This window comes from Cebus imitator, unplaced genomic scaffold (genome assembly GCF_001604975.1).
Source record: "Cebus imitator isolate Cc_AM_T3 unplaced genomic scaffold, Cebus_imitator-1.0 Scaffold46, whole genome shotgun sequence".
In the NCBI taxonomy this organism is placed as follows: domain Eukaryota; kingdom Metazoa; phylum Chordata; class Mammalia; order Primates; family Cebidae; genus Cebus; species Cebus imitator.
The window spans coordinates 4,785,358-4,813,285 of record NW_016107361.1 but is presented as its reverse complement, the minus strand read 5'-3'; the positions used below and the strand labels follow the sequence as shown (position 1 = coordinate 4,813,285).

General features: G+C 34.1%; 1 protein-coding gene across 7 annotated transcripts in view; it reads left to right on the top strand.

Moving 5' to 3' along the window:
* Positions 1-27,928, top strand: part of FER (FER tyrosine kinase) — a 485,340-nt gene that overhangs the window by 149,674 nt on the left and 307,738 nt on the right. For all 7 annotated transcript variants that reach the window (XR_001824818.2, XM_017527225.2, XM_017527227.2 and 4 more), the window contains 4 exons: positions 4,111-4,294; positions 7,678-7,815; positions 8,425-8,544; positions 21,525-21,647. Coding sequence is in view for 6 of the 7 variants with exons in the window: in XM_017527225.2 (XP_017382714.1) it covers positions 4,111-4,294; positions 7,678-7,815; positions 8,425-8,544; positions 21,525-21,647 (565 nt within the window). In the remaining variant the exon portion in view is untranslated. The remainder of the gene's footprint in view (positions 1-4,110; positions 4,295-7,677; positions 7,816-8,424; positions 8,545-21,524; positions 21,648-27,928) is intronic.

Genomic DNA, 27,928 nt, shown 5'->3' with positions numbered 1-27,928 from the left:
CCTGCTTGCCTGGGAATCACCAGTGGAGGCTGTAGATCAGCAAAGATTGCTGCCTATTCCTTCCTCTGGTAGCTTCGTCCCAGAGGGGTACCCGCCAGATGCCAGCCAGAGTTCTCCTGTACAAGGTATCTTTCGGCCTGTACTGGAAGGTGTCTCCCAGTCAGGATAAACGGTTCAGGGATCCACTTGAGGAGGCAGTCTGTCCCTTATCAGAGCTTGAATGCTGTGTTGGGATATCCCCTACTCTCTTCAGAGCTGCCAGGCAGGGACATTAGGTCTGCTGAAGCTGTACCCACTAGGGCCTATTTTCCAAGGTGCTCTGTCCCAGGAAGGTGGGGGCTTTATTCATAAGTCTGTGATGGGCTACTGCCTTTTTTCAGAGATGCCCTGCCCAGCCAGGACATCTAGTGAGACAGTCTGCCTGCAGCTACTGAGCTGTGTTGGGCTCCACCCACTTCAAACTTACCGGCAGCGTTGCTTGCACTGTGAGGTTGAAACTACCTACCTTCTCAAACCTCAGCAATGTTAGAGCCTCAGCAGTGGTGGATGCCTCTTCTTCCATCGAGTTCAAATGTCCCAGGTGGAGCTCAGACTACTGTACTGGCTGCAAGAATTTCAAGCCCGTGGATCTTGGCTTGCTGTTTTCCATAGGGATGGGACCAGACTACTTGACTCCCTGGCTTCATTCCCTTTTTTAGGGGAGTGAATGGTTCTGTCTTGCTGGCTTTCCATGCACCACTGGGGCATAAACAAAAAAACTGCTGGGCCTAGCTCGGTTTCTGCCTAAACGGCCACCTAGTTGTGTGACAGAAACCAGGGTCCTGGTGGTTGTGTAGGTACCGGAGGGAATCTCATGGTCTGCAGGTTTTGAAGACTGTGGGAAAAGCAGAATATCTGGGCCAGAGTGCAGGGCTATTGAGATTCTTAACTAAGAATTCCCTCATGGCTTCCCTTGGCTGGGAGAGAGGGGGTTCCCTGGCCCCTTGCCCTTCCCTGGTGAGGTGATGCCCCACCCTGCTTCAGCCCACCCTCCTTGGGCTGTCCAACCAGTTCCAATGAGATGAACCAGGTACCTCAGTTGGAAATGTGGATATCACCCACCTTCTGCATAGATATCTCTGGGAGCTTAGCACTGGAGCTGTTCCTATTCGGCCATCTTGCCCGGGGACACTTAATTTATTATTATGAACATGTGGACTGTAGAAAGTGTCTTTTTTACTTGGAATTAATTTATCACGATAATTTTACATGACCTTTTGAACTCTTGTCAGAATTGATTTGTTCAATTTAAAGTAGTAAACAGAAACTTTAGCTAAAAAACGGTGAGTAAAAAACCAAATAGACCAAAAACCGAAAACCTTGACATGGGCCTCAGAAAGGACAGTACCAGGGCTGCTCTGGCAGCTTCTGTAGCAGGAGTTAGTGAACTTTTACCCTTATTCAGTAGTGAATATGACTTAGCTTCTAGCCAAAATATTGGTTCCCATATGGTCAGGTTACGTACCTTAGATCTTGGGTGTCAGCTTCATATAGGATCTTCCTCCTAACTTGTGTGGGTGGGGAGGAAAAAGGGGTGATCATTTTTAGATGGAAGGCTTTGGGGCTGGCCATAGATATGTCAGTTGCATTGACTTTTCTTTTTTGAGAGCCTCACTCTCTCCTACAGGCTGGAGTGCAATGGCTCGATATTGGTTCACTGCAACCTCTGCCTCTTAAAGTGATTCTTCTGCCTCAGTGTCTCCAGTAGCTGGGACCACAGGTATGCTCCACTACACCTGGCTAAATTTTTTGTATTTTTAGTAGGGACAGTGTTTCACTGTGTTGGCCAGGCTGGTCTTGAACTCCTGACCTCAAGTAACTTGTCTGCCTCAGCCTCCCAAAGTGTTGGGATTACATGTGAGCCACCACACCCAACCAATTGCATTGACTTTCGGGGACTTTTAATGAAACATATTTCTGTAAGAAGAATGCTAAGTAGTAATATTCATGGATAAAAAAGCAATTATTTTATAAAAAATCATTATAGTAACTAATCATGTGGGAGGATACATTCCTAAGAACATTAAGAATCATTCATGGTTAGTATTACTGAAGTCATTTTATTAATTGCTAAGTTAATAAAATTGTTCCAAGTGTCATGCAGAGTGAGATAAATCTCTAGGGATTATTTTTACTGGATTCTGAGAAACATTTAAAAAATTCATTTAAAATTCAAATAGATTAGACTTTCTGAAAAACCACAGGGCATACCTCATAGTAAGAATAATCATTTTATATTAAGGTTACATAAACATGTATATTATTATTTACTGGTTCATGACATAAAATGTATTATTTTGTGGGTTATGGTTAAAAAGTTTGAAAAAATGCTACTTTCGTGATTAAACAATTTTTTTTTTACCTGGGTGAGAACTGAATTAATGTGCTTGCTTCCCTCCTGCCACTCTAGTTTTAGAACATGTTTCTAGTGAGAACTGACAGGGGTTAGGAGAGATACTCAGGAGAAAATATTATTTTCTTATTGAGAAGTCCTTTATGTTATAAAGTGAAATAGATTATCTGGGCAACACTGTGTTAATAACTTGGACAGTTATTAATATCCTCATGTGCAAGAGCCAGTGAATGGGCTATGGGTACAGAATTAAACTCTTTGAAATAATTAATGTGTTGCTCCCTAGAAGTCAGTGGTGATTGTAGTATTTCTGAACACTAGAGTTTGTTGATAGTAGACATATACAAATCTGCCAGAAGGTTTGTTTCGGTTTGTACCATGTCGATGTAATTCCCGAGCATCAGAATTGGAGGGGTGATGAGAAACCAAGGGAATTCTGTTCTTCATTCTGTTGTTCTTCCTTGGAATGGTCTGAGGGTCTGAAATTGTCCCTCTTTGCAAAAACCCTCACCTTTTCTCTGCTCTTTGCTCTTGCGTACTGAGATTCTTAAGAAAGGAATGCTCAGATTATTGCTGAGCCTAAGCAGAATGGCAACAGAAGGGAGCCTGCCATCAGAAATTCTCAACTTAAGATCTGTTTCTGCGGAAAGGATTCATTTGGAGGACTTCTTTGGAAAAGGGCAGAAATTAGTAAATATCTTGAACAGTTTATTTTCTGAATCTAGATTGACAAGAAATATTTGTGTAATTTAGATCAAAAGTTTAAGATCTGCTTAAGATTTTCATTTATTTATATAGTCATTCACTTATACTGGCAATCTGTAAATGTTTTCTGAATGACTGGTAAGGGAACCATAAAATATTTTAACCAGTAACATTATCAATATTTCTCAGACTTCTTCCTCATGAAGTCTAAATTGCTCTGCTTGATTTTCAAGTCATTCAGCACCTAAAACTGTCCTACTTAAACAGACCTATTTCTTTAACTTCCACAAAAGTTACTGTCTTTAGACAAGCTTATCTAGTTGCTTGCCTATGTAACTTTATTCTTTCCACATATTCACTCAATATTCTAGTTTTAAGGCTCTATGTCAAGGACTGTTTTGCCAAATACTGAATTCCCAGTATTTAGCACAGTTCCTAGCAGTGTTCAGCTAATAATATTCATTGAATGAAAGGAAGGAGTGAAGGAAAAAATGGTGAGAGGAAGGAACTATTATCTGTTCTTACCTTTCCTATACTTTTTCAGACATGTCCCATATTTTAAGGTTTGTCTTCTCCACAAACCCTCCTCTGACTACCCTTGTCTTTGTTGATATCTCAAACACAGACCTCAAAATTTAATATTATTTACAAGCTTTCTTGGTTTCTTGGTTTTACAGTTTTATGTGCGCTGTTGTTTTAATTTGGTATAAGCCTCTTGAAGATGAAAAGGATCATGTATCTGTATTTTTTGTGTTTTGCTTTGACCTTTATTCACTGTTTACTTTCACCTTTATTCACCGTATCCTACATATCTCCTTCATGGCAGCCTTTGTAATAAGGATTGGCAAATCAACAGTACCTTGCATAAAGCTAAGCACATAGTATATGTCCAATAAAATTTTGTTATTTATAAAATGTGTGAAATAACATAAAACAGTAGTAATTCAGTTTGCATGTAGTAAAGATAATTTTTATACTTTTTTCTTTGCTAACTTTCTTCATTTTTTTTTCAGGGAAGGAAACTGAAAAGGCCAAGGAACGATATGACAAAGCCACAATGAAACTTCATATGTTGCACAATCAGTATGTATTGGCATTGAAAGGGGCACAGCTCCACCAGAATCAGTATTATGATATCACACTTCCCCTGCTTCTGGATTCCTTACAAAAGATGCAAGAAGAAATGATAAAAGCACTGTAAGATACATTTTCTTTTTATCATAAAATCCCTTCAGAAAATGATTTCAACATATTTTCTCTCTAGTTTAAGTGTTGCTTTGTAAATTTTATTTTTGACCCAGTCCAATGGGTATTTCAGAGCCTGATTATTCTTGATTTTCACTTTTGATGTCTCTTCAGTTTTTGCTTATCTCCTGAACCTTCTAGCTAGCTTCCAAAATGGTCCTTCTTTTGTATGTTTTTGTTTTGTTCCATTAGCTGGAAATTTAAATGAAAAAAAAAATTATTAGTTGACAAGTGTTAGGAAGTGAATATCTGCTTCTAGAGAGTTGGGTATTTAAATCTTGAACAACTGAAAAAGCTCAAGGTTTTTGAAGGTTTATTTGCCAGCTTCTTGTTCTTTTTTCTGTATAAGATTAAAATCAACATATGTTTATTAAAGTTTTACATAAGCAAAGCACACTACCTGATGCTTAGGGATATAGAGGTGAGCAAGCCACACTTCTCACCTTTCCTGATCTAACAATATACTTTAATTAGTAAATCAGATGTGCACATATTTTTCATATAGAGTGACACAAAATGACAGAAAAAAACAAGCTATCCTTTGGTAGACTTCATCTCCTTGCTTAGCTGTTTTAGTGCTTTCCAAATAACTAAATTCAATTTTCTTTCACTGAAAATTGTGTAGGGGAATTCTTCAGTGTTGGAGTTGCTGTGAACTATAAGTAGGGTTGAAGAACGGTGTAGTAATGAAAGAGAGTTAGAGAAGAAATAAGTGGTTATCTCTCAAGTCGAGATAAAGTTCACATATAAGTAGTGAACTATGAAAAAAGGAACTTGGGCCAGTTTAATGTATTGTAGTTAATTTATCTGTAATTACATATTACAGATATGTAATATTACAAAGCTCATGAGCTCTTAAGCTTAGTGTATTTTGAAATTTAGTGGTAATATGAAAAATTATTATGAGCATTTTTCAGGTTATGGTATAAGAGGAAGCCTGAATATTAAATAAGTTAACCCATTTATGCTGGAGGTTACACATTTTTTTGTGTGAAAATTTTTTGTGTGTGAAAACTCAGACCTTAGCAATAACCTTGAGCAGTAGGATCTAAATAACTCCCATAAGCTTAGCATTCCAATAATGGAACTTCAGGCATAAATGGGTTGATAGGTGCCAAAATAACTGTTAAAGGTAAAATGATAGTTCCTAAAACAAAATATTTTATTTATACACTACACTGCAGTTTGCAAAGCACTTTCATGTACATTTGCTCACTTATTCCTTACAATATCCTGTAGAATTAGGAAGTGCAGGTTATATCCAGGGTATATCTGTGACAGGCAAGTGAGAATGGACCCAGATCTGAAACTTGATGCTTGAGTCTTCTGACTAACCCTGGACTCTTTGTGAGAGGAATGTAGTGATTTAAAGAATGTTCCCTCAAAATTCCTATGTACCCAGAATCTCAGAATGTGACCTTATTTGAAAATAGGGTGTTTGCAGATGTATTTAGTCAAGAATCTCAAGATGAAATCATTCTGGATTTACAGTAGGTCCTAAATCCAATGACTGGAATCCTTATAAGAAGATGAGAGGAAGGACACAGAGAGACAGAGAAGGCCTTGTGAAGACACGGGCAAAGACTGGCATTGTTTTCTTCGAAGGGCTCCCTGGTGCCATGATAGATTTAGTAAAACTAGCTATCATTGTGTTACATTATTCCATTTACATACAAATATTTCAGATTAGGGATAGTATTTCTTGGGCTACTGACTTCCACAGCCTCTGAAATGAGAAGAACAAATTTGTCTTTGCTGCCTTCCAGAGTCTGCTTGACTGACTTTTACTTCTCCTTAGGTGAAGGTAAAGATAATTAGATAGTATATACTTGTGTGTAGGTAAGACGAAATTTTAGGTTATCCTCCGTATTCACATTAAGAAGATAAAGTGTTTTAAGTTAATTTTAATATGTAAACTTTTTAGTGTTGATAAAATAGTGAAATGTCTACTTAAATATTTGATTCATAAATTTACTTATCTCTGATGTATGTACTATTGATTTAGAAATATTTCCTTTCCTACTTTCATTTATTAATAAACATATTTTTAAACTGTTCACATGAATTTTCAATAATAGTATCTTCATCATCACTGGAATATCTTTTTGAGACATATAATAGTTTCCCACAGTATGTTATCTCTACTTTGTAACATTTTAGATTTAGAATTTTAAAAATTCAAGCATGATTATATCACCTCAGTTGAATCTCATGAAACAAATACCCATTCATATAATATTAGGAGTTTTTTTTATTTTTCCTTGTTTGTATTAAAGGCAAATGTTAATGACCTCTACATTACAACTATTTACTGTATTGCTTTAAAAGAGTTATTTGGATAGGCTCATTTATATTAACAATATTCAGTACTCTTATGAGATTATAATCCCAGAGATATTGACTAAATCTGTATTAAATTTTTCTGCCTCTTCTTTTCTTTAAATTGTGTCTTTCAGGAGATTTCTCTAATTATTTGAAACTAGCATTGCCTGAAGCAGTTTAAATCTCATTTTTTTCCCCAAATGATATTTTCCTATTTAAAGTAAAGTAATTGAGAGAATACTTCACAATAAAGGAGCTTTTGTAAGGATCCTTTTTTATAAGTAATGATTGTGGAAAGAAAAACAAACCATGCTTTATATTTATTTCAGCATATGCAGGATAAGCTTGTCTGTTGTCTACACTTGCTGTTGAGGCCACTACTAACCAATGGCATATTTTTACAATATAGCATTTTTAAGTAGGAATCTGATCTTTGCAACAAATAGTTTTTTCTCTTTTGCATTTATTAGACCAGGCTAATAACTTTGATGGCATTTTTGCTACTGGCTGGAGGTCAAATGAAGAAATTTAGATGTCATTCAAGGTATAGAACCGATTAAACTAAGTATACAAAAAAGAGCAGAGTCCCTGAGGATCAGGGAAGAACCAGACAGTAGAGCATGAGAGGAAGTGGCTGACACTGGAAAGGAACATTAAAGAGTCAGGAGTTGATCAGAGTTCCGTGTTATACAACCCAAAATTTATATGAGAATATTTAGACATAGAAAGTTATCAACTCTGGCCCTACATTTTGGACCTATCAAATACATGCTTGAAAAGGTAATGCCTTATTCTAGATCATTTGTAATTATTATATCAAATATAAATTGCTAATCTGTACATTTACATAATCCTTCCACTTTACTTCCAGATATGAAATAAGGTGGTACAGGAAACTACCATCTGTAAATTTTGTATTACGTTTCTTATGCTTATTGTTCTCAATCCTTTTTGAGATGGCATTTCTCTTGATAAAACTTTAAAATGCTGTAAAATTTTATTTTTGTTTTCAGGAAAGGTATATTTGATGAATACAGCCAGATAACTAGTCTTGTCACAGAGGAAATAGTGAATGTCCATAAAGAAATTCAAATGTCGGTTGAACAGATAGATCCTAGTACAGAATATAATAATTTCATAGATGTTCACAGGTATGACATTTTTATTCCTCTTTAAGGATTTGTGACAGTTTTGTTTTCATTCATATAATAGTTAACCACAAATAAAAATAAGAAATATTTAAGGTCATATCAAGACATAGAATATTTCAGTTTAATTTGTCTACTTTTAATTTAAAAAGTTTTTTTTTGTCAATGATGACTATATAATGTATAAATAGTTTCTGGTATGTAAAAATTTCTTAGTTGTTACTCCATATTTAATCCATGCTTAAATCCATAAATCCATATTTAATCCATGAAATTATATTTTCTTCCTAATGCTTATATTATAAGTATTATATACTTTATATGTATATTAAACTTTATGATGCACCAGATACTCTTCCATGGCATTTTATTATATACTTATTACAGTTGTGACTGGAATAAAGCAGGTTAATACCTGAATTCTACTAATAAGGAAACTTAAGTCTCGAGTTACACAACCTTGAAACCCAGGATTTAGTTTGATTTATAGTATTTGTGCTTACTTTGTTAACATAATTTGGATAAAGACAAATATTCTGCCTTCAGTATATACTAAGATATATTATGATACTGTATTTATAATGATCAAAATTATTTGGCATGCTTTGATAGAACAACAGCTGCTAAAGAACAAGAACTAGAGTTTGATACTTCTTTATTGGAAGAAAATGAAAATCTTCAGGCAAATGAGATCATGTGGAATAATTTAACAGCAGAGAGTTTGCAAGGAATGTAAGTATTTATAAAATATGAACAGTTTAAATACTAGTATTATTGCTTTATAGTTGTACTTTATCAGATTTAAAATTTCAATTATTTTTACAAGTAAAAGTTAATGTTTGGAGTTAGAGTGACATGTTTTGAGAAATATGTTAATTTTACTCATTTTCATTACTACTTTTCGTAATTCTGAAGATGAAAGTTTTCTGTGATGTTACAATTGTTGTTAATATTTGACATTACAGTAATGCTTCATGCTTTTCAAAATTTATGTATATTTTTAAATCTCATTTCATCTTCACAATTTATTTGAAGAACTATTTTGGAAATTAGGTTATTTGCTGTTAGAGATAAGTGAGTTATTGTTGTCGGAGCATTTAGCACAAAAAATTGACTTTTAATTGAATTATTTTCTCTTGATGCAGGGATGTCTAGGCTATCAAATCAATTCTTTCTTCACTTTATTGTTTTTTTGCATAAAATATTAAAGGAATTTTGAGAAGTCTCAATGTGTTTTTAGTTTTTTTTCAAGCATTAAAGGCAATTAGTAATACATTTTTGAATTTAGAAAACATAAACATTCTAAAACATTTGAATTTAGAAAACATAACATGTACTTCTAAATATTTAACCTGTCTCCTGATTTTGTTTGAGAGAAACACAAGGAAATATATTTATTAACAAACATTGCTTGTGTTTATCTTTGTGACAGAACCACAGCTATAAATGATTATGCACTCATTGCTCTTCAATATTACACATGTTATATCATATCACCTGTTAGAATTTTACCTTAAATGACTTAGCCAAATGTCCTGATATAATTGAACAGTTTCCTTTCTATTGTTCAGTAACATTGTAGTGGTACAGGTAATTAGCTAAGGTAGGAAACTTGGACTGGCTCTTGGAAAGGGGTTTGGAATCTTTTTTTTTGTTTCATTTTATTTCATTTTACTTTTGAGATGAGGTCTGTCTCTGTTGCCCAGGCTGGAGTACAGTGGCACTATCTCTACCCACTGTAACCTCTGCCTCCCAGTTCAAGTGATTCCTGGGCCTCAGCTTCCCAAGTAGCTGGGATTACAGGCATGTGCCACCATGCTTGGCTAATTTTTGTATTTTTTGTAGTGATGGGGTTTTGCCCTGTTGGTCAGGCTGATCTCAAATTCCTGACTTCAAGTGATCCACTCGCCTCAGCCTCCCGAACTGCTGGGCCTACAGCTGTGAGCCACCATGCCCAGTCAGGTGTTTAGACTCTTTAAAGCTGGCTAGATAGGACTGAAGAAACTAACAAATGTTTGTCCACAAATCACATGTACAAGATGAAGGCTTAATAATTATGGTATACTGATTATTAACTACCGATGAGAGCAATGGAGATGTGGGAGTACCCTGCATTAGAGTTTTTTTTCTAGCAGCCTTATTGGGATTTTTGAAGCTGTTCGTAAGTTTTTCATGTCCTACATAGGGGTCTCACTTTCACTAGGTTTCTGACCATTGATATTTACAATGTCAGCTATCTCTAAACCAGTAGTCCTTGTCTGGGATGACTTTATACTCCAAAGGACATTTGACAGTATCTGGAGACATTAGCTATAGTTACTGCTGAACATCCTCTAGTGTATAGGGCAGCCTCCCCAAACAAAGAATTGTCTGGTGAAAATATCAGTACTGTAGTGTTGAGGTTGAGAGACTCTGCTCTAAACAATAGAGTTGAATGTATGGTACAAAATGGATAGCAGACTGTCTCAGTTCTTGTGCAGTGAGACATTTCATTTCTCAGTTCGTGTGCTGCTGATGAAGGAATGTGGTATAGATTACTCCTGGATTTTTTTGTTATCATGATATTGCTCCTAAATAACTTACTAATTTATTCATCCAGTATATTTTCTGTATATCTAAGGTTGTAAGAGTTAATATCTTCAAGGAGTTTACATTGAAATTGATTAATGTGTTTTAATAAACACCAAAAAGAATGAGTATATATATATTGGAATATAATGTAGTAAAATTAAAAATAGCTACCTGTTATAAGCTAATGTAAAATCAGAGAATTTGTGACTAAAGGAGCATTTGTTTTATAGCTTTCTGTGGTCTAATGAGAGAAAAATTAGTTGTGGTCATAAATCATTGTTTCTTAATTACAGTGATGAAGCAATAAACAAAATGCAATAAATTAAAGATAATAAATCTTTGATAATGTTATAGAAGGTTTAATTGCTCACATTTTACTGCGATAAAACTTTAGCCACATCTCACTGAATGGTGCCTATATTCAGGATATGAGTTTAATATTACGGTTTCTTCAAGAATTTTATTCCCAGAGAGTTCTTCAGTATCTCTGTTGGCGCTTTCAAATAAACATAAGGTAATACTATTAAAACTGTATGTATTTTTTGAATATAATTTAAGACTTAGGAAAAATCTTTCTTTTTTAGACATATTAGTACTTTAAAGTTAAACATACTTTCTTTCCTGAAGGCATTAATATTGTAAATTTAGTTGTAGATTGTGTTGTAATATTATTTTCATAGTGAAAGAAACAAATGAACAGTTAGTTCCTGGAAAAAGAAATGCAGATTACCAATAATACTTGGAAAAGATATTCTTCATTGACAATTAAATATAAATTAAAAAGAAGTAGGCTATTTCACTTACCAGATTAGCAAAGATAAAATAATTGGATAATACCCAGTGTTGTGTAAAGTACAGATAGATAACCCCTCTTATAAAGTGTTGCTAAATATGTAAGTTGTTATAACATTTTTGGAGTATAACTTGGCAAATTATGTTTGTGAACCTGGACAGATTACTTAATCCTTCTGTAATGGAAATCTAACAATATGACATGTGCATGATAAAGTTACTACCTTTACCCATCTGAATATGTACCACAAAGCACTTTATCGTAATCTCATTATTTATCTACCAACCAGATTTATGAAGGTCTAAATACGTAAGAGAGTTAAACTGAGTTATGTGTAGGATTATCTCCTATTTATAGAAAAGTTTTGGATGGTATCTTACCATCTGGTCCAAGGGTATTTCTTAGCTTCAGATAACTTCTAGTACTGGACACTCAAGGATGTGTACTTCGCATCACACATGCTTTTAGGCTACACTATTTTCAGGCTTAAATCTGAAGTTGCTTTCTTTTTATCTATTATCTATAATATAATCTCTCTCCTTCCCTACCAACACCTATCTTCCATCTGCCTCTTTTTTTGCATCTACTTTTCGAAATGCTGAAAGGGTTTTTGTGCTTAATTTATTTTTAATCATCTGTTGATTAAAATTATATGTGCAAATATTTCTTCTCATCTAGTTACTATTTAATTGACTAATTTGGGACTCAGTAATTTTAGTTTATCAAATTACTTGAAAAACTAAAGTCTACACAATTTTGAACATTAGAAGAATATATTTAAGTATCTGCTGTGTGCTTTTTGTCATTGAATGATTTGGGATTCAGTAATTTTAGTTCATCAAATTACTTGAAAAAATAAAGTCTATACAATTTTGAACATTAGAAGAATATATTTAAGTGTCATTGTGTGCTTTTTGTCATTATGGATAGATGAGTCATCTAATTGTGACCTATTGCAAACTTAAATGGAGTTTTGAATCAACACATCAGTAAGTATGACAAATTAGAGATAGCAGGCTATTCCAAAATAGTATAAGCATTAACTAGTCTGCAAATGAAGGAATTTTGATTAATGTTTATACAATGGTAAAGAATTAATATCCTATTTGGTTATTTTGTTGACTCTGTTTTCTGGTTTCAAATGTGGTCTCTATTATAAGTTGTTACTACCTATCAGTAGGAGATATATTTGAATACCATGATTGTGTAAAATGTATAGTCTTGTATTCTAAACCATAATCTAGCCTCAGGCCTTATGTTTTCCAGTACATTTCTCAAAATTTAAAATCAGAACATGCTTAGCTTTTATAGTAGAATATAAATAGGATCTCTCAATTGAAGAATGGTAATTCTTTATGTGGAAAAGTGATTCTCTTGGATCTTGTAGGGCATGAGTCAGCAAACTCTAGCCCAGGAGGCAAAACCAGCTAGCTGTCTATTTTTTGTGCAGCCCACAAGCTAAGAATGCTGTTTGTATTTTAAATGGTTGGAAAACAATCAAAGGAAGGATACGTTACATGATGTTTAACTATCAGAGTACATAAATAAAGTTTTGTTGGGACACAGTCATGCTCATTCATTTACCTGCTGTCTGTGAGTGATTTCCTGCTACAGTGGCAGAACCAAGAAGTTGTGCCAAAGACCATATGTGTTACACTCATCACTTCACATTGCTGCTTGGCAATATACAAATCATAGTGACACAGTTATAACTCAACAGCATTTCGAGTACCACACGTATCAGTGTACTTTGGCATTTTATTTTTATTATCAGTTCATGCCTATAGTATCAAAAGAAGAAAAAATGGATTTCAAATGTGGCACTTTTAAGGCACAGCAGAGTGTGGATTATTTTGTTATTGAATTAGGTAAAAAAACACTGTGATTATTATGCAGTTGCACCATGCCTGTTAAGCACTGAATATTCTTAATTAAAATTTTATGCTTGTGGATTGATGTTGGTATTTGTCGGTACCAGTCTGTGTGAAAATGACATTTACAAATATGAAAGACATAAAATCTTATTAAATATCTGCATTAGCAGGTGAACATTTACAGTTGATTTTGATTATAAACACTAACTTTGAACTGCAGTGATGGGAAGTATTATGGCCATCAAAAGATTTTCATTCTTCTCATTAGGAGACTGGCATTATAATAACATGTACCCGGTTATTACTATATTTTGAATTTGCCAGCAAAACATTTATGAATTTTTTTTGTCTTTTGTAATATAAATACCTATATACTATGCTTGCTTTTGCCTCTTGGTGGCAAAGTCTAAAATATTTACTCTCTGTGCTTTTGTGAGAAAATGATTACTGACTCCTGTTGTAGAAGATGATACCAGTTTAACTCATCCAACTATCTGAATCAATCTTGTATTTTATGGGGTGTCAAATACTCCACTACTCACTCCTTCAACTCTTACATAGAACCTTGGTTTTACCAAATCTGTTCTTATTTATACTATTAGTTCAAGGTTGGTCTCTGGTTGAACATATACAGTATTAGAATTTTCTCAGGGTGTGTTAGGGGAATACTTTTGGAGTGAGTTGGAAAGATTTGGAAAAATATAAATTGTTGAAGTTAGGCGACATGTTGGAAGGACCATTTGATTAAAGGAAACAAAGTTGTGTGGAAGAAAGCAGATGGATTTGTTGGATTGGAGGTGGATTAAGTGGGTATTAGGAGGTGACTATATTTAACATAAACTCGTAACTTGCTTATAGAAGCCATCTTCTGTTTACTCTTGAGCAAAGCTCATAAAGATTTGTGTCACAGTGTAGAATGTCATACATAAAATCCTATGCTCTTGCAATTATACTTTAACAGAGATGGCAAGAAACAGTTTGTTTTCAATATATATTGCAGCAATAGAGAAAAAGAGTTGTCAGAAAAGTTACTTCAGGCAACCGTAAAGTCCATCTGTGTTTTAAATTAACCCAAATATCACACTTAAAGTTACAGCCTTGCAAATTTAACGTAAGAAATAAAAGTTAAGATGATTTGTCAAGTCATAATTTTTTGGGAAATTGAAAGTTTGGTCCCTTTAAGAGTGTTTTAAGATTTAGATCATGACATCACATGATTATGATATAAAAAGTGTTGGATAAGTATTGGAAACTTTTTATTATCCACAATAAAGATTTTTGGCCTTTGTGTCTTTTTTTTTTTTCCTCTTTGAGATGGAATCTTGCTCTGTTGCCCAGGCTGGTGTGCAGTAACACAATCTTGGCTCACTGCAACCTGCACCTCCCAGTTTCAAGTGACTTTTCTATCCTCAGGTTTATGAGTAGCTGGGACTGTAGGTGTGCACCACCATGCTTGGCTAATTTTTTGTATTTTTAGTAGAGCTGGGGTTTCACCATGTTGGCCAGGCTAGTCTTGAATGACATTAAGTGATCCACCCGCTGCAGCCTCCCAGAGTGCTGGGATTACAGCATGAGCCAGCATGCCTGGCTGCCTTTGTATCTTTTAATACATTTAAATCTTTAAAAATTACCTAACTAATGCATGCAGATGGTAAAATCTGTAAAATCTTACAAAAGAGTATACAATAAAAATCCAAATTTTCCTTTCTTCTTTTTGTTGACCACCATTACTGTCTTCCAGACTGAGCTCATGAAAAAAGTGTATGTAGTTTTCCAGCATGTACATACAAGCATACATATGTGTATCAGTTGTTTTCTTCTGTGTTAGCAAGTTATTTTATACAAATTCCTTTACATCATCCTCTTTTTTTTTTTAACGTGTATTAATTCTTCTTAATGTGTACAGTGTTTTACTACTTGTATATAACATAATTTCTTTAATTTTGTTATTTATTGACAGGCATTTAGTTATTTCTAGTTTTTTCCATTGCCAGAGTTAGAGCTAGGTTTTGTTGGACTCTAAGCTTATGAAATTGGAGTGAGGGGAACATCTTTAAGAAAATCTATACAAACTTACAAATGCAAAGTTAAATATAGAGTCTTGGAAGGGGTGATGCAAGTGAGGCACCTGAGAATTAAGCATCATTAGCATAATGATACATTTACCTTTGTTTATTGTGATTATACAATAAACATTCTTGTATTTATATCTTTGTATACTCGTTGAAGCATATATATAGGATGAATTCTAGGATGTGTAATTATTAAGACAGGATATTAGGTGTTAAGGGTGTGGATTCAGGTTTTAAGCTGTCTGGGCTCTATTATTAGCTTTTCCCACTTATCAGCTCTGTGACCTTGGACAGGAAGCTTTACCTCTCTGCCTCAGTTTTCCTATGTAAATGAAGACAATAAGGGTGTTGTAAGAATTACATAAATTTAAGTGCTTATTTATAAAGTACTTAAAACTGTGCTTGGTACTCAATAAATATTAAGTATTATGTCATTTTATGAACTTTTTCCAGGCAGGGTCATTTTAATGACTTTGCTTTTTTATTATACTTTAGTTCTGGGTACATGTGCAGAATGTGCAGGTTTGTTTCATAGGTATACATGTGCCATGTGGTTGGCTGCATCCTTCACCCTGTCATCTACATTAGGTATTTCTCCTAATGCTGTCTCTCCCCTAGCCCCTCAACCCCCAACAGGCCTTGATGTTTGATGTTCCCCTCCCTGTGTCCATGTGTTTTCATTGTTGAACTCTCACTTACAAGTGAGAAGATGCCATGTTTGGTTTTCTGTTCTTGTGTTAGTTTGCTGAGAATGATGGTTTCCAGTTTCATTCATGTCCCAGAAAATGACATTAACTCATCCTTTTTAATGGCTGCATAGTATTCCATTGTATATATGTGCCACATTTTCTTTATCCAGTGTATTATTGGTGGGTATTTGTTTTGGTTCCAAATCTTTGCTATTGTGAACAGTGCTGCAATAAACATATGTGTGCATGCGTCTTTATAACGGAATGATTTATAATTCTTTGGGCATATACCCAGTAATGGGATTGCTGGGTAAAATGGAATTTCTATTTCTAGATCCTCGAGGAATTGGCACACTGTCTTCCATAATGGTTGAACTAATTTACACTCCCACCAACAGTGTAAAAGTGTTCTTATTTCTCCACATCCTCTCCAGCCTCTATTGTCTCCTGATTTTTTAATGATGGTCATTCTAACTGGCATGAGGTGGTATCTCAATGTGGTTTTGATTTGTGTTTCTCTAATGACCAGTGATGATGAGAGCTTTTTTTTCATGTGTTTTTTGGCTGCATAAATGTTTCCTTTTGAGGAGTGTCTGTTTATAACCTTTGCCTACTTTCTGATTTTTTTTTTTTGTAAATTTGTATAAGTTCTTTGTAGATACTGTTATCCCTTTGTCAGATGGGTAGATTGCAAAAATTTTTGCCCATTCTGTTGGTTGCCGGTTCACTCTAATGATTGTCTCTTTTGCTGTGGAGAAGCTCTTAAGTTTAATTAGATCCCATTTTTCAATTTTGGCTTTTGTTGCCATTGCTTTTGGTGTTTTAATAATGAAGTCCTTGCCCATGCCTATGTCCTGAATGGTTTTGCCTCAGTTTTCTTCTAGGGTTTTTATGTTTTTGGGTCTTACATTTGAAATTTTAGTCCATCTCGAATTAATTTATGTATAAGGTATAAGGAAGGGATGCAGCTTCAGCTTTCTGCATATAGCTAGCCAGTTTTCCCAACACCATTTATTAAATAGGGAATCCTTTTCCCATTGCTTGTTTTTGTCAGGTTTGTCAAAGATCAGATGATTTTGGATGTGTGGCATTGTCTCTGTTCTGTTCCATTGATCTATATCTCTGTTTTGGTGCCAGTACCATGCTATCACTTTTAACTGCTTTGTATTGTAATATTACAATAATTAATTAAAAAATGTAAAGAATAACCTATTTGAACTATTAGTATATTTTATTTTAGTTTAGTTCCGGATACATGTGCAGTATGTGCAGGTTTGTTATATAGGTAAATGTGTGCCATGATGGCTTGCTGCACTTATCGACCCCTCACCCGGGTATTAAGTCTTCCATGCATTAGTTATGTATCCTGATGCTCTTCCTCACCCCATTGCTCTCCCCCTCGAGACCCCAGTGTGTTGTTCCCCTCCCTGTATCTATGTGTTCTCATTTAAACTGTTAATGTAATAACATGATAGTAAACATTGTACTTTGAAATTTGTGGACTATTCTTACATGTATTATGTTATCTATACATGAACTATAATTACTCTAATGTTTTTCTCTTAATTCACACAGTACAGGTTTTTTGTTTTTGTTTTTTTAAAGGGGATAATGGTAAGAAAGGGGAAATACTTTCCCCATATATGTATATATTTATCTCTCTCTTTTTGAGACAAGTGTGTGTGTGTGTGTGTGTGTGTGTGTGTGTGGGTATATATATATATATATATATATTTATTTATTTGAGACAAAGTCTTACTCTGTTGCCCAGGCTAGAGTGCCGTGGCACAATCGCAGCTCACTGCAACTTCCACTTCTCAGGTTAAAGCGATTCTCCTGCCTCAGCCTCTTGAGTAGCTGGGATTACAGTTGCCTGCCACCACGCTTGGCTAATGTTTGTATTTTTAGTAGGGATGAATTTTCACCATGTTGGCCAAGCTGGTCTCGAGCCCCTGACCTCAAGTGATCCACCCCACGCAACCTCGCAAAGCGCTGGGGTGGCAGGTGTGAGCCACTGCTCTTGGCTTCCCCTTACACTTTTATTTTTCTAAATCATTTGTCTTTTCTTCTTTGATATCTGTCTAGTAAAATGTAAGCTTCCTGAGGGCAAACTTGCTTATTATTATATCCCTACTGTCTAACAGAGCGTCTGACAGAAGGAATGTGCTAAATAAACACTTGTTTAAGTGAATGATTGAAGGTGTAAGAAGAGAGGTGAATGGAAAACTAACCAGGAAGAGAAGAAGAGAATGAGGAAATGTGCAGAGAAAAGAAGCAAAGGATAAAACAAGAAAGTGATAAGGAGAAGAAACACTTTTTATTAAATTCAGCTTTGATGTAGCATGCTCAAGGCAGTGATAAGAAGCTGGTTGTTTTTTCTGTTCCCACCAGACTTGGGTTTCAAAAGTGGTTGGGACAGATTCTGAGGTAGGGCTCTGTGTTCTAAACTTTCATTTGGATTAAATGAGATTATATGTAAGGCAGAGTTTAATAAACAGGAAAGCATTATGTGTTATTTACTTACTTATTTTTAATTAATTAATAAGAAAGTTGGAGCCAGTGGTTGAAATGTAGCTTTCTTGAGAATGATCTTGAATCTTAATACAGTAATGTTTTCTTTATCTGATAGTCAGAATATGAACTATTCCACGTAAGTGAATTCTGTCAATAACTGAAACCTGTATCTCCATGGTATTAATAAACATAATTTTACTAGGTCTGATACAAATCTTTTATGAATATGTATACATATGATTAAAGAAAAATATGAAATCCGACCTTTCCCTGATGACTCTGGATCATTATTATAAGTATTATTGCTTTTATTTTGCTTTAGTATTGAATGCCCTCAGAGGCTTACTGAAATTTATTATGTTGTTTCAGTCTAAACAGAATGGGAAAAAATTTTCGTAGTCTACCCATCTGACAAAGGGGTAATATCCAGAATCTACAGAGAACCAAAGTTGATTTACAAGGAAAAAACAAACCCAATCAAAATTGGGTGAATGATATGTATAGACACTTTTCAAAAGAAGACACATATGAGGCCAACAAAAATATGAAAAAAATGCTCATCATCACTGGTCATTAGAGAAATGAAAATCAAAACCATATTGAGATACCATCTCATGCCAGTTATAATGGCGATCATTAAAAAATCTGGAGACAAAAACAGATGCTGGAGAGGATGTGGAGAAATAGGAACACTTTTACACTGTTGGTGGGAGTGTAAATTAGTTCAACCATTGTGGAAAATGAACTAATCTTGATTGCTATATTTAGAATTTTCTGATTATGTGTGATAGGTTTTCTGCTTTTCTTATCTGTATTATCTATTATTTAATGATTCTAAAAAATCTGTTCTTGTTATAAGAGATTCAAACAATATTGATATATAGATAGTAAACTATGAAAACTTCTTTGGCCTTAAATCACCCCCCCGCTCCAATTCCACACCTCTCAGAGTATTGATAAAGCTTTGGTTTGTAGTCATCTGTTTCTTATCCTATGCACTCACATATAAACACATACCACATAAATATATACATATTAGTCTGCTTGGATTGTAGATTAATCCATTTTCATGCTGCTAATAAATACTTCTGAGCCTGGGAAGAAAAAGAGGTTTAATGGACTTACAGTTCCACATATTTGGGGAGGCCTCACAATCACAGTGGAAGGCAAGGAGGAGCAAGTCATGTTTACATGGATGGCAGCAGGCAAAGAGAGAGAGTTGTACAGGAGAACTTTCATTTTAAAACCGTCAGATCTCTTTAGACTTATTCACTGTTGTGAGAAGAGCATGAAAAAGACCTGCCCCCATGATTCAATTACCTCCCACTGGGTTCCTCTCACAACACATGGGAATTGTGGGAGTTACAATTCAAGATGAAATTTGGGTGGGGACACAGCTAAACCATATCAGACTGTCATACAAATTATCATAGGCTGGATGGCTGAAACAGCAGAAATTTATTTCTCATAGATATGGATGCTGGGAAGTCCAGGATCAAGATGCCACCTGAGTTGGCTACTGGTGAGGGCTGTTTTCATAACTTGTAGATAGGTAATTCTTGCGGTATGCTCAGATGATTTCTTCTTTGTGTATTTGAGGAATAAGAGAGAGAAGAAATAGTGAGTTCCATGCTGTTTCTCCTTATAAGGGCTCTAATCCCATGCTGAGGACCCCACCCTCATGACTTCATCAAATCCTATTTACCTCACAGAGGCTTCATCTCCAAATACCGTTATATTGGGGGTTAGGGCCCCAACAGATGAATTTTGGGGTCCCCATTCAGTTCACACAACATGCATGTATCTGTGCTTTAATATAATTAGAGCAATGCTATATGCATTCTGCTATATCTTGTCTTTTAATTTAAAATTATGTCTTAGAAAAATCTTATATATGTGTACCTAATTCTTTCCTAGTAGCTGTATGCTATACTAGGGCATTTAAATCTTATGTATTTTTTTGTTTTATAATAAATATTGCAGCAAATATTTTTGTATGAACAGACTTTGTTCATATTGTACAAGTGTTTTGAAAGACAGATTTTTAGATGGTCAAAGAATTTTCTAATTTAAAATTTGAGAGACAGTTCCAAGATGATCCCAGAAAAATTTATGCTAATATTTTCACATCAGTGGTATATAATTGTTTCCATTTTAAAAAATAATATTGCTAATACTGGATATTACAAGTATTTTTCGTGCCTGTCAATTTTAGTAGGTGAAAAATAACATATATCCAGTCAAGTTGTAATAATGTCATATGCTTATTATTTAATTTTGTCTTGATGAACTTCCTTTTTTTTTTTGTTCATTTTCCTGTTAGTTTGTCTTTTTTCTAAGAGTTTTTCTGCATGAAAGGGGCTTTTCCTGGCCATTTGCACTGCATGTATTTCTTCAGTATGAATTTTATTTTTGACTTTATGATCTAAGTTCAAATAAATTTACATTATTATAGAGTTAGATTATTTAATATTTTCTTTTTTATCTTTGGGTTTTATGTCTTGCTTTGAAAGGCTGAAGATAACAATTTTAAAGTGATATGATAGCCATGTATGTTTTTGTGGTAGAAATATTTCCATTATGGACTCAATGCATTTTATCCAAACATAAATTATCTGGTTTATTTTTATCGAAAGATAAATTATCTGGTGTGTATTAATTTATGTAATAAATTGTCTTCAAATCTATACAGAAAATACCCCTAAAGCATTATTACAATATGTGAAAATAGAAAGAGCTTACCATGAATTTAAAATTTCAAATAACTGAGTCTCACTTTCATTTCTTTAAATAGTATGTATCTTACAAGATTGTTGTGAAGAGTAAATGAGATAACATCTGCAAATAATACTACTTAACCATTTACTCAATGTCTACCAAAGTTCTCTTTTCTTTACCTACTTCTCTTGTTCTTTTTGGTGAAATAAAACTCTAGACCAGTATTACTTGAGTACTTACTGTGATTATTGAAATATTCTTTATCTACTATGAATAAGGTAGCCAGTAGCTGCATTTCTGTTTAGCACTTGAAATGTGGCTAATGCAACCAAGAAACTGAAATTTTACTTTAGTTTAAATCAAATTGTATGTGGCTACAGTTTTGGACATTGCAACATAAGATGCATTAATACTTTTTTGATATGTATAAAGTTAATGTAATTAACGTGTTGATTGCTATTGAGGATACTGTTTATTCTAGGTTGAAAACGTTAGCAGAAGAACTTATGCAGACACAGCAGATGCTTTTAAACAAGGAGGAGGCAGTTTTGGAGTTAGAGAAAAGAATTGAAGAATCTTCTGAGACTTGTGAGAAGAAGTCTGAGTGAGTAAAAGAGACACAATTTGAAGGAAGAATGTTTAATTGTAATTTTACAAAAATACTTCAGTCACATGGCATTGTGGACATAATATTTCTAGAAACAGAAACTTTCATTTTAAATATAAAGCTTTGTATAGTTAATTTCTAGGATTCTAGAAAAATGATTCTGTGGTTTTAAAAAATGTAGAGTTTTTGGGAAGAATAATTATGTGTTTTTGTAAATACAGCATACAGGTCATATGTCTTAATGTTTTAACAGTTTGAACTATCTTTCAAAAATTCATTGTTAAAAGCTGTCTTTACTTCTCCACATCCATTTTCACCAGACCCATTGTGAATTTCCCGGTTAAGAAAGTGGCAGACCAATATTACCTATAAATTGGCTCTACTGTGTTAGAAGGGAACAAACAGACTGATTAGAAAACAGATAAAAACCACTCAGGGATTAGCTGTGCTCTTTTGTCTTGCTTATTTCTGAATTTGAAAATATCTTCCTAGGTCCACAGACTTTACTTGTGTTGGTATACTCTTCTTTTACTGACTTCATTATGCTTTCTACTGCTTAAAAATTTAAATTTTAATCTAAAATTCAAGTTTCTAATCTGCCTTTATTAATTGCGTCTACAACTGTGGTTGCTGGTGTGGTTTTTCTAATCCTGGCTAGACTATAGATTTCTTGCTATTATACTCCCACCTACTCTTAAAAGACTCTCAAGGAATTTGTGATATATAGGTTTTCTCTGGTTTATACCTGTGCTTACTTTCTGTACAACTTTTCATATATTTTCCACTTATTTCATATCTCTGATTACATATCTCCCTCATCATAGTCAGCAGATGGACATCCACATCCCAGAAAAAAATTAGAAACATTTAGTGATATTTTTCTTCTTTTCTGAGATTAGAGCTCCAGACCCACCAAATTTGTGCTTGTTCTCCTTCCTTACTTCAATAGAGGAACTGTTCTTTGTCCTAAGCCTGTTTCTTATGCTGTTTATTTTTTATTTTATCATCTCTATTTTCTCAGATTTTATATAATTTATATATTATGTTCACCTTTCCTTCCCAACTGGGTCCTTGTGTTCACTTTTTACATATACTTTAGTCTTGACTCATAAAAACAATCTCCACCTCCCTGCCCACCCCAGATAATCCTTTTAAAATCTCTGTATTTTTTTCCAAGTATTATCTTTGCTTTCTGTTCAAACTTGTTCCAAGAGTGACTATGCTCACTCATTTCCTCAATTCCCACTTAGTTTTTAAAGTCTGGCTTTTTCCCCTATCGCTATGGAAATGGATATCTCTAAGATCACAATGACGCCTGCATCGCTAGCTAAATTTAGAAACTATCTTTCTTGACCGCTTAATAGTATCTGAATTTACTGACTTCATGTGTTGTGGTTTTTTTTCCTCCCTTGGCCTTTGGAACTCACTCCTTTGCAAACTCATTCTCCTCCACTCAGTCAATCCATTTTAGATTGATGGAAGGCATGGCCCTAGACTGTCTCACTCCTCTCCCTGAACACTTTCCCTAAGTGATTTCCTGAAGATGATCCATTTATTACTCTCTCTCAGATTTATTTTCTGAACTCTGTGGCCATGTAACCAATTGCCTAATTGCTATGCCTCTTTGAATCTCTTAGAAGTATCCTAAATTCCCCATGTCTAAGGCTGAATTAAAAAATCTCCATACAACCCAACCAAACACAACCTAACCTGGTTCACTCTTAGTATTCTTTATTTCAGTGAATGGTGTGACGTTCTATTCTATTCTATTCTATTCTACCACATCAAATTTTAAGAGTGCTACTTTTCTCATTTATACTATAGTTGTTATTACAATTTGGTGTTAAATTTTTGTCTTGGTCAGTTTGGTCTGCTATAACAATGTACCATAGACTAGGTGACTTAACAAAGAGCAGAATTTATTTCTCACAGTTCTGGAGGCTGTAAATCTGAAATCAGGGTGCCAGCATGATTGGGTTCTTGTGAGGACGGTCTTCCAGACTGCGTACTGCTATCTTCTCATTGTAACCTCACATGGCAGAAGAGGGAAAGACCTCACTGGGATCTCTATTATAAAGGCACTAATCCCATTGATAAGGGCTCTACCTTCATGACTTAATTGCCTTCCAAAGCCCACCACCTCCTAATACCATTGTATTAGGGGTTTTCAATGTCTGAATTTTGGCAGCAAGAAACAGTGAGTCCATTGCAAAATCAAATGGGAATCAATGAGCCTTTTAAAGGTGAGAACAGGAGAACTTGAGTTACTCCAATCATTCCTTTACTAAATCTGCAAATTTTTAGTGTTGCATTAACAGAAGATTTTATTTGAATGATAAAATAAAACATCACCCATTGCACATATAAAATTAAACAAAAGAATTATCTTTTGCTTTTCTGTTTTGTGTGTGAATCTTTTCACATGTTCGTATATGACCAAGAGGCTCTAGTTTTTATAATTTTGCAAAAGCACACATTATAAATGACTCCTGTTTTAAAATGTAGTGGATATAAAGAAAGAAAATAAAAAATGCTAACCCTCTCACCAGAGTTTCTGACTATAGGTTGTTGGAGATGATCTTTAGGGGCTCCCTAATCTGGAAGTTGTGAGATTCTTTGAATTTTTGGCATGTTTTCTTGACTCAAATCTTTGTCTCTGTGTTTATCTACATAATGGGTGTGTAATCTATGTTCCTCTACCTGTTTATGTTTATCAGGATAGGACAATGGATGTAAGAGAGGAGCCTTGAAGGGTAGTGGATACATGGAAAGTAATATTTCTGGAGTTTTTACTTTGTGCCACATATTATGCTGGATATTTTATATTCAGTGTATATACATTCAGTGAGTTAACATATATATATATAAGTTAACATATATATCTTACATATATTTATATATTATATATATCTTATTTATATATATATATGTAACTCATTGAATGTTATCTTTCTGTGCCTTTTGTATAGTAGCCTGTGTTTTACATTCAGGCTAAAGCAGAGTTTAGATAACTTACTTACAATCACATACTTAGTAAATGGTAGAAAACATATGAGTTGCTGAGTCCATAGCGTCTGTCTTTTTCGATTATCTTGTTTGCTTGATCTTATGATTTTAACAGCATTCTTTAGAGAGTAAGTTAGCAGGGGTAAGTATGCCAAGCTTTTCAGGGGATGAGAACTGTTTAATCCAACTCTTATTAACCTTTGTTACCACTGAGTTTTTATTGTTAGAATCAAGGCATAACCTTAAAACTGTTAAGTATATTTATATAACTAAAGAGTTACTGGTAAATTTTATTAACGCAGACATTGGTAGGGTTGAAGTTTGCCTTTGAATTATATGTTAACATATTTTGCTGAATACGTAGTCTGAAAGGGATTCTAGGGCAAATGTTTGCATTTTAATTTCTTAATATTTCTTAAGCATTTCCTTTTATTGTGTACATGTGTAGATATATCTATATATCTACACATGTGTTTAAATATGCATATATAATTAAAAGCAATTTTTTTCTAGTTTTAATAATAAACTTACATTATCTTTACTTCGCAACACTTTGTTAGTTTCCTGTACTGTGTTATTTGAAAGTAAGAAAAGTGAAACTGCATTTCTTCCCACATACCAAAAATAGTCTATGTTAGATATTTGGATTCTTAAATAATTTAAAAATTAATAGAATTATATTGAATATTTACTTAATAGAAATAACAGTATTTGTCATATCAAAATATGAGAATAAAATCAAATTTGTATAATTTGAATTAGATGTCTCTAAAACATCTAAAGACAGTGAAAAAATAAATTACATGATAAATCATTTGATAGCTTTGGTTCCCATAATTGAAAAATATGAAGTGAAAAATATACTTCAAGAATGGCTTTTATGTGATTTTAAATTCACACATTAACAAGAACAGAGCTCAAACCTGTATGAGTAATGCAGGTCTTAGTTGAAATGTAGCTATTGCAAAATTTTATTTAAAAAATACAGAATGAAAGGAATAAAACCAACCACTGGAAATTTTTACAATAAATGTTAAAGTATTAAATACATGGAATATGATACATTAAATACATTTAGTGTACTTTGGTGTATTCAGTGTATTTAATACACTCAAATTTTGTATTGTATAATATACACTAAATATACTTTAATACAACACAAACCATTAGTCTGTTATATATCTTCACTCATTACTTCTAAAGTCTGTTTATTCAAACGTGTATAATACCAATCATTTCCTGATTTGTAGTCCTTGACTTTTGTATTAAAAAAAAGTATGGGAAAAAATGCCAAACGTATGTCATTTATGACTCAGCAGCATAAAGACCTAGTTATGTTACTGTTGGTTTGCATGCTTGGTTTGATTTACAAAAAGTAAATGATTATTTAATTTTGTATTGTCTTAACGTGTTTTATACCACTATCACTTAGTATTTAAAAATACCTTATATATTATAAAATTGTAACTCTTAGAGCCATGCAGAATCTTAAGAGATTGTTTGATTTAGCTTCACTGCCTTTCAAATAATGTGACATCTGAAGTCCAGAAATTTTAAGAGATTTGCAAAATGTCATATCTAGCTTCTGGTAAAGGTAAGACTTAAATAATCAAGAGTAGTTCTAGTTTTGAAATCCAGGAACCTTTCTTTTTTTCCTTTGGCTCAGAGTTTTTGAAATATGTGATTTAAAAAAAATATGCTATGTAAATAAGGAGTTCATTCAACAATATTGATTGTGCATCTACCAGTTGCTGTGAATGCAGTGAGAGGTGAGATACATATGGTCACGTGGCTCATGAAGCTTATACTTTTGTGGAGGAGACCAATACATAATTACTAATTATGATAATTAGTATCAATTATACCCTTATAATAGGGTTCAGATAGAAGAATAACAGAGGAACAGCTACTTAAGAAAGATGGTCAGAGGTCTCCTAGGAGATGGGCAGAAGATACCCTGCATGTGAAGAGTACATGGAAAGAGTGTTCAGAGATAGGAAGTAGCATACACAAGGGTCCTGGAAGCTTCCATATTTTAAATTTATTTGCCTCCTATGCATCTTTGTACTAAATAATCATAAATTTACTATAATTTCTACTTATTGAAATATGTATTGCTTGTTTGCTCATTGGTATTATAAACATAACATAATTGTATAGTATGTTACATAGTGAGGTCAGCAATACTTTTTTTTCAGTAATTATTGAACAAAAGTACATGTTCAGTAATTACTGCCAGGATCCATCCCACAGACCCCAGCTGCATGATAGATGAATGAATGTACTCAGACACAAATTTCCGGTGAACGAGTGGGCTAGGGGGTCATGTGCCGCTCACACAGAGAGATTGCAGCTACACCACTCTGACCAGTTGGCCCTCTCCGCATTTATTCAGTACAGATTTAATAACAGAGGCTCTAAGTCAACACACTTGTGGAGAAAGATTAAGGCCAGATTCCAGGGCCTAATGCAAACACCCTTAGAGGGTAATCTCCCTGATCTACCTCCCCCAAGAGGACCATCTGGCTCAACGGTTAGTTTTAGGACCGAATGAGTAAACAAGTTATGCAGATAAACTCTCCCACATATCCTAGCTATTTGCTTTTCTTATTAGCTAAATGTAGAGGGGATTTAGGCTGCCTTTAGCCAAAACTTCTATGCAAAAACCTCTCAGCCTTCCAAGGTTTGTGGTTATTTGTTAAAGCTATTGCTAATAATTTTTAATGTTTTTGCTATCACCCTGAGTGAATTACCACAGTGTTCATGTATGAGCAATTATGTCATTATTGATAAGGAGAGAAATGGGATTAATTGAAAGATGTGAATTTTTCTAATTGATTTCCTGATCAGACATGTTGATTTTAAAATGTTAGGACTAGAGGCATACACCCCCTGTAAGTCTCATTGTCCTTAAAAACCATTAAAAATCAAAACCAGGAAATTTACATTTTAATTTTATTCTTGGTATTATGATAGTGTCTCTGAGTGTCTGATTATCAGTATGGTACAATACAGTAGAAACTTACAACTTCTGAAGGAAAATAAAAATGATTTTCCTCCAAAACAGTTTATTTAGGAGCCCAAGACATATGAAAGGATAAAAATCTCACCTCAGTTTGTATAATCACTATAGGACAGTTTAGAGGTACCTGAAAAAACTAAAAGTAGAGCTACCATGCCATCCAGCCATCTCACTGCTAGGTATATACTCAAAAGAAGGGAAATCAAGCCGGGCGCGGTGGCTCAAGCCTGTGATCCCAGCACTTTGGGAG